Source organism: Leptonychotes weddellii, chromosome 3 (genome assembly GCF_054177405.1).
Source record: "Leptonychotes weddellii isolate Sample4059 chromosome 3, ASM5417740v2, whole genome shotgun sequence".
In the NCBI taxonomy this organism is placed as follows: domain Eukaryota; kingdom Metazoa; phylum Chordata; class Mammalia; order Carnivora; family Phocidae; genus Leptonychotes; species Leptonychotes weddellii.
Genome location: NC_138371.1, coordinates 110,417,915 through 110,430,490, shown reverse-complemented (window position 1 = coordinate 110,430,490; position 12,576 = coordinate 110,417,915). Strand labels below are relative to the sequence as shown.

The window sequence follows — 12,576 nt, the reverse complement described above, 5'->3', positions numbered from 1 at the left end:
AGTCATTTGGAGTCTTGATTAACAGTTTTATTTTTAGACAAGTATGTACCTGTAGTATATCACCTTTTAAGCTGTAAATAAGAGTTGTTTTTAATCCATTGTCAATGTGTCAAGAATTCTAGTACCCCACAAGCAAGAGTTCCCTTAAGGTATTTTATAGATTGACTTAGCATGGCTTCAAAGAAGTAAAAAGATCTTGCATTAATAAATATTTAAATAAATGGAACATAATCTTTTAAAGGAAACTAGCTCACATTTATAGGAATTGCCATACAATTACTGAGAGGAGGTATAATTGACATTATTTATCTGAATAAGCTTGAGAAAGTTCTTACTATGATATAGGAGTAATTAACTACTGACCAACCTGTGTATCCAGTTGTTTATATGGGTGATTGCTTTCAAAATTTTTTCTAAAGAAAGCATGGAAGTTTAGTGTTTTCTTCCATTGGTGTTACAGCCCTAAGATACACTTGCCTATATATTGGGGCAGATGTATACTTCTAGTCTAGGAGCAAGGTTGTCACACAGAGATAAACATAGGAACAAGTCCAGACTCATCCGTTAATCTTCCATATCAATAACCCAGTCTTTAGCTTCTTTTGAAAATTAAGTACAATTAGAATTAATTTTACCTTTGAAAATGCCTTACTAAATTATAGTATTTATATAAACTGTGGCATGTTACTGACAATGAAGATCCAGAGCCTGACAAATTAAGCACTGAGGTGTTTACATGTTGGAACTATCCACATGTCCATACAACTACCAAAAAGGACCATTCCCATTCTTTTTTTTTTTTTAAGATTTATTTAATTTATTATTTTTAGGCGGGGGGAGAGGGAGAACGAGAATCTCAAGTAGAGTCCCCACTGAGCATGGAGCCTGATGCAGAGCTCGATCTCACCACCCTGAAATCATGACCTGAGCTGAAATCGAGAGTCAGACCCTTAACCGACTGAGCCACCCAGGCGCCCCCGCATTCCCATTCTACATACCACACTGGCCATTTGATAAAATGCCCAGAATGCTGAAGCCTTTATTTGAATCTTCGTGCTGACCTTTCCAGTCTGCATTTCCACTTGCATACTGAAACTAAAGAAACTGAAATATTAGTCAACAAATATTGAACACCTACTATATGCCAGCCATTGTACCAGGCACCAGAAGTGTTTCAGGCAATGTGTTACTTTACTCAGCAATTTAAGTTTGTGGGTTTATTGCTGTTATTTTTAATTTGGGACATAAACTTTCTTCCTGAAGTAGTCTTTAAATGTTACTGTCAGTTTTAGATAGTTTTAAATGTAATATTTGATGATTTCTTAGATTTATGTATTTATAGACTTAGAGTTTTCATATTTTCTTTTTTCCCTACCCGGAGGGGTGATTAGATTCGCAATAGATTTTGAAATCTTACCTTGCATCTTGTTCTCATTTTGTAGCCCAGAGTTCTACCATGAGTTATAAACTTTAATGTTTTCTGGGGCCAGGCAGGTATGATAAGTGTGTGAAGCAGGCCAGTGTGAATAAGTAGGGCTCAGTAGGGTCTGTGTCAAACTAAAAAGTTTATATCCCCCTGTAAACATTAAAAAAAAAAAAAATGTTTTTAAACCTGTCAAACATAGCTAGAGGCCAAAAGTTTCCAACATTCTGAAAATTGAGATGCACAGACATTCTTTAGACCATTGATTTTGAAATACAAAGGTGAACTATCAGTTTACTGGTGACAGTGGTATATATTAGTTTTAAAATAAGAAATTCTGGGAACTTTGCTGCATGAACCCATTTATGGTATGGGGAGTATGTATTATTTAGTTTAATATATTGTGGACACCTTTGCATGTCAGATCATATAGATCTATACCTCATGTTGTTTAATAACTACAGATTTCCTTAGTAAGGATATACCGTCATATATTTTTCCATTTCCATATTGATGGATAATAGGAAAGTCTGAAGTATGCTTTGGCATTGTCTTTGCAGATTCTAAGAATTAAGTCTTTTTTCCCCCTTTTTCTTTGTTATTTTTAAATATTATAATTTGAATAAAAGTCCAATAGAAATTAGTTTTAAACTTTAAAGATGATTCTGGAAAAAAGTAGATTCATATAATTTACATAACTCTTAGGAAGCTTGAATTTAATTATATTTTTTTCTCGTTAAACACATGTGGCTGAACCATTATGAGGGGCATAATTTCTTGGGCATTAATGACTGAAGGACCCTTATACAATAGTATGAAGCCATTAAAAGACTCCATATAAATTCAAAGTATATAGTATTATTTACATATAAAGAGACAGCTGTAAATAGTGTATCTCTGAGAACTAAAATTCATATTGTAGAGATCTTGCATTCCTTGCTTTAAGAATCACTCATTACTTATTTGTTATATGAAATAAATAAGTGGTGCTTTCTTAAAATTTAATCATTCTTATAAACTATTACTTGAATTTTGTTCAGATGGAACTTAAAAAGTTTCTGGACTGTATTTCTTATTTACAGCAGTATGATTTTATCAGATCTCTTCCTGTATTACGTATGCTCTTTGGTCTAATTTCAAATTTCATTCTGGTTAAAAAAGGCAGCAAGAAATTTTTACTGGACATACAGAAAGAGCTTTTCACCTGGAATATAGATTTCTTTTTCTTTTATCTTCTAAAAAACTTTTTATGGAAATAAAATGCACATACAGTTAGAATTTAATTTCTAGTATGGTATCTAGTTCTACTCCATCTAATATGGGATCCGGTCATATCCCAGTAAATGAGGAATTCTTTGTGCTTAGCATTTTTGTAGAGGAGATATTTTATAACTTTGAGTACATTTTCAAAGTGCTGAGGCACTGGGAATGGCGTTGGCCATGTTGGTGGTAGATAGTAAATCAGTGACCTGGTCTCTAAATGGTGCTGTGGTGGGCACCAATCTATTCATTGTGGACTTGGCCATCTTAAAGATGTTCTGGTATTTTTTTTTTAGAAGAAAAAAGTATTGGTAGCTGAAGAAGAGAGCTTGGCTAACCTGGAACCAGGCACAAGTCAAACTGGTACAATGATATTCTCTGTTCTTTATATATAAAGAAGCTAGGTTAGTCCCAGGACTCAGCTCTGGTCTAGACCCAACTTTTGGGAAGGTCTTATTTGCTCTCTTAACAGAGGCCTAGAAGTATAGAAAATCCCGCTTGCATTTCTGTAACTAATAGGGAAATGAGTGATGTCATGGTTTTTAAAAATAACATCAAGTTAATTATGGATAGAGAAAAAATTAAAAAGTGAACACTTAGAAATGTTTTACAAAAGGTATAAATAAACATATTTACTTGAAATGTAAATTCATTGGACCTCAAAAATGTTAATTCCATTATTTACCTTAGGTTATCCCCTGAGGATGAATCTGTGTCCTTTGTCACACACAGCTTCTCCTCTACCCTCCCAAAATAAATGATCCTGCATTTGGGTTTAACATAACAACTATTATTGATTCCTCCTTTAATCATTGTAAAGTTCTTTATTGTTTCTGGTTAATTTGTTTAGGTTTGAATAATTTTGTAGGATAAAGAGTTATATATAACTCAGTGTTTTCCCTTTATTTTTTCTAAGTAGATTATCAACTAAATTTTTCTTCTGTTTAGTGGTGTGACCTGCAGCGTCACCTCTTTTGTTAGTTTTTCAGTGGAAAAAAATGTATACTAAAGTAATAGTGATAACCTATAAAAAGTCCAACTCTGAACATTGTTGAAGTAGTTAAATACAAAAGCATAATGAATTTTGGTTTCCCTTTATTTATTAAGGCAAACATATATGCCCCCCCATATATGTTAAATAATGGAAATGAAATCATATGCCAAATTCTCATTCTTTAAAAAAAAGTCTTTACAGAATTTAAATAAATAAAAAAAACAGAAAATAGCATTAGTAATAATTTAGAATGTGATTGAAATGAAAAGCCTAGGACTAATTTTTTTACTTTCAAAATTTCAAGATTTATATTAAAAGAATCCTTGTCTTCTTTCAGATAAATTTGCGCCTCATCTTGGTAAGCGGGAAAACAAAAGAGTTCCTGTTTTCTCCTAATGATTCTGCTTCTGACATTGCAAAGCATGTGTATGACAATTGGCCAATGGGTGAGTGGTGTTTTTCTCTTGAGAATGAATAATGTTAATTCTTTATACCCTACCTTGTTTCACAAACATTTTGAAAATGTTATAAAGATTTAAGAGAAAAACAAATAATTGAGAGATTAGTCTTCAGAGTTAAAGGGGAAGGAACACTATATCTGTCCCTGGATTTTGTTCTTCAGCTACCTCATTGCAAAATAGGGAAGGGGCCGGTATGCAAAATCTGTTTTTGCCTTAGAACCGTTTTAATGTAAATGAAAATTATTTTTTAAAAGAAAAACACAAAGTAGCTAACACATGCACACAACTTTCCTATCAGTAATCTGTTTATAACAAAACACAAAGTAAAAGGAAAGAAAAACTATTTTTAACAAATTAAAATACATTCTCATTAGTCTCTCCTATCTATAACCTATTTAAAATTGAGTTTGACACAAAGTTAATTTCTAATTCATGTCACTTCATGTGTCCTCTGAACTACAAGAGCAAGAAGGTATAAAATCCATTTATGCATTGCATTTTCAAGCCAGTATCCATGACAAACAAAATTTGAGGGAGTAGGGGAGTGGTATTCCTTCCTTTCTCTGATTCTTTTCCATGTAATAAGACTTTGTCTTGCCATCCTAAAGTGAGTCTTTGGCTTGTGTTTTTCCTTTGAACTTTCTTTTTAGGGCATGTATTATAGTAATATGAATGTTTCAGCTGATTTAACATAATTTTACTAGCCAAAGCAATTTGGACTTTTAAAGGACAAGACTCATTTCACCAAAGAACACAGTGTATTCAAAATGAATCAATCAGATCAGTGTTTCTCAGCCTTAAGTAATATATGGAACTCCTTTAGAGGAAGAAAATTCTTGTAGATTCCCTAGTGCTGACTTAAATTCTTTTTATTACAATGTTTTTTTTTTTAAAGATAGAAACATGAAACCCAGCTAAGATGCTTTATCCTTATTAACTCATACACAACCATAAAACAGATCTAAAAAGAAAATGGAAATGTAACTCTAAAACCAGTAATGTTCAAATTAACAACATTAATGTGCCAGATGATATATTTTTGCTTAAACCAACTCACTGCTTGCACCATGAATATAGTACTGTTGAGTTTGGCGTGCCTATGCTCCTGCTTGCTATAAGAGGACCCAGTTATCTGCAGATTCACCACAAAACCTTCATTCACACAGTGTACCCAATTGTCATTTAGCCTTCACTTAGCAAGAATGCATTGTTTATGTATTTAGTCAACCACTGTTCTTTTCTTATTAGCCTCTTGACAATTAAAGAAGTACTGCTTGGTGCCAGTACAATCATAAACTGCATATGTGGGCAATAAATCCCAAGACTGTACTTGGTTATAAGGTGATTATTTGAATTATCTAGATAATCTCTTCCAGATTATCATTAAAATGAAAATATGATTTAAAAATTCTTGAGGAGGACTTTCAGAACCTAAGAACATGGCTCTGTTGTTCATGAGCTCAGGATTCATAGACATGCATTTAAGAAACACTGATTTGGACAAATACTTTCAAATGACTGGATCTTTCTTCCATTGATAATTAAGGGATTAGTCAATGTTAGTTCCTAAATCAGGGAGGGACTAAAGCGAAAGGTTGGAGGTAAGAAGGAATTTCAGAAAATTCCTTCAGAAAAAGCTAAAATAGACTAAACTTGGGGCTCTTAGAATATGGGATTATCCTCATAGCCAGGCATGACAGTACCCATCAGTAGGAAAAGCATTTTTTAAATACCTGTCTAATAGTGATGTTGTACTAAATACGATCTAGAAAATTACTTTTGTGATTTGGGGAGGAGAGGGTAAAGATCAGTTTTGACATATGGTATTGTAGAAAAGATTACACAACACAAAAAAGGGCAGTTCCTCTCAAAAATTTATTTTGGGGGGCAGCATTATAACTTGTAAAAAAGGAAAAACTTTTACCTTCATAATTGTTTGATTTAGATATGAAAATTACTTTTAATTCCTTAAAAATCCTGATAAATAGTAACCGAAGGCAGGACTCGAGTGCAGGTGTTGGCCATAACTGTGTCCCAAATGAAGGAACCAGCCCTCTACCAGCATTGGAAATTGATTGTATCTATCCCACGTTACTTATTTTCACACATAAATTTTTGAGCCCAGCCTTTCTTTGCCACTTCTACCCAGCAATTTTAGACAATGCAGGGAATAAAAATAAATTTTTTATTTTATCTAAAATATTTAAATTTACAATCTAGTCTACATTTTATCTCATAATAGGTCAGCAAATGTAAATATTTGTTGGTGCTAATAATGAAAGTATAGTAAATATTAAATCGGTAGAAGAAAACACTTGGTGCAGTATATTTTTGGAAAGAGTTTTTCTTGGTCTACTCTTAGGCAGTTTAATGGAATATATAGTTAATAGGTGGAATAGCTCTTACCAGCTCAGAGGTCCTAAAAAATATCCACTAAATATATGTTACTAGTTGCTGAAATTTCTCCTTAAAGCATTGTTCTTCTATAGGTCTCTCTAAATTTCAGATCATCTTGAGAGTTTGGAAAGGTAGATAGCATATTAAACCCAGTGAAATACATGGAAATCACAGTACTCTGTATAAAATAATGAAGTATGTAGCTTCAAGTTTTTGCATCTCAAAACAATACTTAAAGATTTTTAGAATATTTTTTTTTCCAGTGAATTAGACACTGTCATTTGTCTTTATATGTATGGACACTTCCATCTTGACCAGAAATAGTCTATTAAACAGTAATTTTGGACCTTGAGAGCTTGTTTGGAGGTTCTAGCAGGGGAGCGCAGCTACTCGTATACCCTTGACCGAAGAACGGTCCTCTATCGGGGAAGGTCGTCCTCTTCGACAGAGCGCACAGCTTCGAGAGGGACGCACATGGAGCAGTGAGGGAGGAAGGGGACACCCACCTAGCCAGCCAGATCAGCCGAATCAACCCTGGCGATCAATGGGGTGACAGATGTCGCAGCAATCACAAACTGATGGGTCTAGAGGGGGATGGGTTAGCCTGGTGATGGGTCTTAAAGAGGGCACATTCTGCATGGAGCACTGGGTGTTACGCACAAACAATGAATCATGGAACACTACATCAAAAACTAATGATGTAATGTATGGTGATTAACATAACAATAAAAAATTTAAAAAACAGTAATTTTGGGAGCAATGAATTCATAGTAATCCATACTAAAGTGTTAGAGGTTTAGTTGATCTTTTTTCTAGAAGAAGAGGGACCTGGGAGCACTAGTGTCAGAAGGCAACAGAGGCGTGCAAGTGGGGGAGAAAGGACCCGCAGAAAAAGCACCAGGGGGCTAGAGAAGAAAGGACTCCATTTCATTTCTCTTGTCCCATTTCTCTTGTGCTGAGTCAGTGGGAGGCACGCTTTTATCAAATTCATATTCATCATTTTGAACACTCAAAAGGAAAAGTGCTCTACTTACCTCTTTTCTGTCACTTCTCTTTAGGATATTTTAAACTCATCCTTGTATTGACAGTTAGCTCCTGATAATAGGAGCTTCTTTAGGAAATAAACATATCATACAAGAATTCTTGAGAAAGATGATAATGGAATTCTTTTTTTTTTTTTTAAAGATTTTATTTATTTATTTGACAGAGAGAGACACAGCGAGAGAGGGAACACAGGCAGGGGGAGTGGGAGAGGGAGAAGCAGGCTTCCCACAGAGCAGGGAGCCCAATGCGGGGCTCGATCCCAGGACCCTGGGATCATGACCTGAGCCGAAGGCAGACGCTTAACGACTGAGCCACCCAGGCGCCCCGATAATGGAATTCTTAAATCTTTGTCATAATCAGAGCTTAAATGATTGTATCTACCAGCTAGTGAAATCACTAACCCTGTACCCTATCACATTATCAGTGTCCTTAAATCATTATTTTAACAGAATAGTATTCCATATTTCACTATAACATAAGTTGTACACAAAATGAAATATTCTGCTACCCATCCTACTCACCAGTTTTTTTATTTTCTTTATGTACTTTCCTGTCACATTTGTGTAGTACCTTCTAATATATGTTATTTTCAAGTTTCTTCTTCTGAATATTTTGGGTAAAGTGAACTTAAAGTTGTGTCTTCTATAATGTTTATCATTTGGCTTCAGAAGACAAAGTATAAATCAGTGTTATCCAAAAGTAAACATTGTTAATTTTTTTGTTATTTTTAAAATTTGTGTTCTCCAGTTTTATTGAGGTATAATTTTTTTGTTATTCTCTTTATCAGTATATCAAAATCTTTGTTAAACTTACTGTCTCTAGCTTCAAATATATATTTTAACAGGTACAAATATTGGAACATTATAATATTCTCTGTTAATTGCTGGTAATAGTAATTAATTTTCAAATGACATTTTTCTTTACCTAGGATTAGATTTTTCCCAACTCATTCATCTTAATCTTTAAACTTCAGGACTATAAACAATGCAGTAATACCTTAATTCTGTCTTGAAATACACCTAACAAGTTCACTGCTTCTTTTCAGACTGGGAAGAAGAGCAGGTCAGCAGTCCAAATATTCTACGACTTATTTATCAAGGACGATTTCTGCATGGAAATGTCACATTAGGAGGTAATAGTCACCTTTGTAATGGGATTTAATGTCTGTCTCATGGCAGTGGCATTCATTTGTTTGTTTCAATGCTGTTGGCTGATTTTACAAAAATTATTTCAAACTCATGAATTCTGCCTGTTTTGGTAACTCCACTTCTTTACATTTTGCATTCTGTTAAATTTCATTTTAGCACTGTGGTAAGTGTTTACTCCCTTATGAAATAAACCTTATCTCATTAGATGTAGGAATCCATACCTATTATTTTGTAAATGTAATTTTATTGTACTTCTGGATAATATAAATTCGATGTAATATTTTTAAGTTAAAGCCAGACACACAGAGTAGGCGAAGTTTATGATAATTGGTTTTCAGTTTGACTCTGTTATAATTGCCCATTGTGCAAGAACGAAGGTAAATGTTATGTTAGAGAGACCTTGTAGTGTGAGGATTAAAAGAGCAGATTTAGAACCCAGTTATCCTAGTTGTATCCTGGCTCCACTGCTTCCTGCTGTATAATCTCGGGGAAGTTACTTAATTTTCCTCTGTGATAAAATGGGCTAACAATAGTGCCTACCTTCTAGGTTAAGAGGGTTAAATTATATATTCAAAGCACTTAGAACAAACACTTCTTTGGTATCACTGCTCTTTATATGTGATTGGAGAAATGTAGCTCAATAGTGCCCCCTTATGGGGTACATTCTCTACCATCAGCAGGGTTTGTTTTGTTTTTAGTACCTGCATTTCAAATATATTCTGATAATTAGATATTTATAGGCTTAAAATTAAGTGATCTACTTTAATATTTTTGTTTAAATATAGTCTTTTTTCTCTAAACCTAACAACAAAATTGATCAATATATCTGGGTGTTTGATAAAGGTTGAATAACATTCAACTATGTGGTTTTTTGGTCACAATTTTTCTTTTCAGTTTCCCTGTGTTCTTGAATGTGAATAATAAAGGAGACAGTACACAGGGTCATGGTAAACTATCTTCAAATACTTGAATGGCTAGTATGGAGAAAGGCGCAGGCTAGCTTTGCATGGCTTGAGACTTGCTCTGTATAACCTTGAATTAGACTTAGGACCAACAGCTGGGAATTAAAAGCAGACAGATTACTATTCAATACAAGAAAGAATTTATTTGAGCATGTCAAGCTGCCTAAAGAAAGAATAGACCACTGAGGAAAAAGAGTGAAATCCTTTTTATTGGTTACATACAAGCAGTAGGTACAGCCATGGGTGGGGTTCAGTCATTTTGTGGATGTTTAGTTAAACCAGGAGACCTGGGCATTCTTTGCCACTCTTACGATTTTGTGGTTCCAGTTAAGTTTCAGGTTTAATTTTTTTGTTACCAAGTTTCTTAAAACGTAGCCCTGAATCCCCTTTTTTTGAGATCTAACTTTTTAGTTCCATAGAATTTCAGTCTACTAAAGAACAGGTGTGATAACAGTCTTACTAAGGATAAAGAAGATCAGTTACAAGTTTGACACTCAATACATTGCAGTTCATTCTTTCCCAAAATGTGGTGGAGACTGGTATTCAATCAGGAATCAACTGAGGTACTTATTTTGAAATGCAGATTTCTGTGTGCTGGCTAGTTGGAGGAGAGTTTTCACTGTCTCCCTCCCTCCCTCTCTCCCTCCTTCTGTTTCTTCCTCCCTCCCTCCCCTTCCCCTTTTCTTTTCCCCCTCCCTTTTTCCCCATCTCCCCATCTACTACTGAATTGAAATCCTGGGTGATTTTTATGTGAGGTTGAAAACTGTTCTGGGGGCACCTGGGTGGCTCAGTCAGTAAAGCATCTGCCTTCTGCTCAGGTCATGATCCCAGGGTTCTGGGATCCAGCCCAGCATAGGGGTCCCTGCTCAGCAGGAAGTCTGCTTCTCCCCTTCTCCCTCTGCCCCTCCCCCCCAACTCCTACTCTCTCTTGCTGTTTCCCTCTCTCTCTCAAATGAATAAATAAAATCTTTAAAAGAAAACTGTTCTAGATATTGTACAGAGTCATAATAGAGAGCAGAAGCCTCCACAGTGAAGGAAAGAGAAAGCCTTTTAAATTCTTGTATCCTTCTTCTTTTCCCTTCTTTGATACTGTTAGCATCCATATCTACTATTTCCAGTTAAAATTCAAATGGAGAAAGAAAATAATAATCCCTAGCTTCAAATGGTAAGCCACTCAGCATCTTTCCAGGCCTGTCCACACTTCTCTAAATGTACAGCTCCATTCACTTACCTGTTTTCTGAGATCTATCTTCCTTGCTTTCTCAAAATGATGGTGATGATGATGAGGGTAATATTTACTGCATGTTTTCTTTGTGCCAAGCCCTGGACAAGCACTTTCCTTGGATTGTTTCATTTAGTCAATACAGCTGTAAAGGGCAGGTCATAGAATTACTGTCTCTATTTGGGTAGAGGAAACTGAGGCCGGGGGAGCAGGTAAATGACTCGCTCATGCCTCATCTCACATTGGCAAGTAGTGGAGATGTGATTTTCAACCCGGATCCGGCTTACTGGAGTCCAGGAGATGATAGGAGAGTGATATGCAACCTTAAGTTCAGTCAGTCTTTCCCAGTACATTTAATGAAAAATTTTATAATATAAAGTTTTATTTGCATTTTAATGTTAAATCAGCCCTAGGAGATTATCCAGAAAAAGCCCTCCTCTTATTTCATCAGAGCATGTATTTACGGGCCATCATACTTCATTTGAACTTGGGAAGTTAAGAGAATAGACCAAATAATGGCTGGCCAACTTTAAGTAAGATGGAAACTCACCTTGATTACATGAAATATGAATGATATTGAAGATATTTAGGACTACATGTTAACCATCATCCTATGGAGCAAGATTTAAAAAGCAGGTAGCAGGAGGATCATACTTGCTAAGTAATGATCTTAAGCCTGCCTTAAGTTTGTAGTTAGTGAAGAGAAAGTAGTTAAATCTCAACTATGGAAATAACTTTATAAGTTAGATATACTGGCTGCTTCTAATTTTATACACAGAATAACAGAGATTCACCATGAAACTTAATGTCTATATTTGCTTAAGTGGTTCATGGATACATGGTGTGTGTTATATCATTCTATGTCTGAAATATTTCATAATAAAATTTTTTATTATGAATGAGAAAAGCCTTTTAAATTAAGACCTGATTAGAAAACAGTAATTATTAATAATGCCAAGATAGTGATTCTCTTAAAGTAACCTTTTAAAGAAAATTATTTTTTCATTGAATAATATAGGGTTGAGAATAAATATTTAAAATTAAGTTTGTTGTTCGTTCTTTTTCTGCATTATAGTGGCCTGTTCAATGCAGTAATTTTATTAGGTGACTGCATATTAGACTGATAATTAGATTCAGAAACAAATATCTCTTAATCTAAACTTTTCCCTAATCTAGAAACTTTCCCTAATCTCAAAAACTTTTTTTAGTTCCTTTTCTCCTCTGAAGGTTATCTCCAATGTTAATTAATTATCTATTTTCTCTTTCCCCTTCCTTCAACAGTATGGGTATTGGTGTCAGACTAAGGGCCATAGCTGGGCAGAATAATTTCCTGACTTGTTTCTGTGATAATATTAACCTAATTTCATTTTGTAAGAGATGCTCTAACTGGTCAGAAATTCAGTCTGTTGAGGAGGTCCTACAAAAAGCAGTCAATTCTTTAAATGGTTTCAATTCTGATTAGTGATTTCAGTAGGTCAGTATATATGTAACAGACTATCTTCTGCTTTTCCCATAGCATTAAAACTTCCTTTTGGCAAAACAACGGTGATGCATTTGGTGGCCAGAGAGACATTGCCAGAGCCCAATTCTCAAGGTAAGCCACAGCCTGCAGAGGCTTCTCACTCAAGCCACGGAGACAGGCACTCAAAAATGGTTCTGTGTTTT

The 12,576-nt window shown here is 34.8% G+C and overlaps 1 protein-coding gene across 1 annotated transcript in view; it reads left to right on the top strand.

Annotated features, from left to right (window-relative positions):
• The window catches only part of UBL3 (ubiquitin like 3), a 66,220-nt gene that overhangs the window by 50,482 nt on the left and 3,162 nt on the right, over positions 1 to 12,576 (top strand). Inside the window, exons 2-4 of the mRNA XM_006727982.3 lie at positions 4,015 to 4,123; positions 8,625 to 8,711; positions 12,428 to 12,505. Of these exons, the coding sequence (XP_006728045.1) occupies positions 4,015 to 4,123; positions 8,625 to 8,711; positions 12,428 to 12,505 (274 nt within the window). The remainder of the gene's footprint in view (positions 1 to 4,014; positions 4,124 to 8,624; positions 8,712 to 12,427; positions 12,506 to 12,576) is intronic.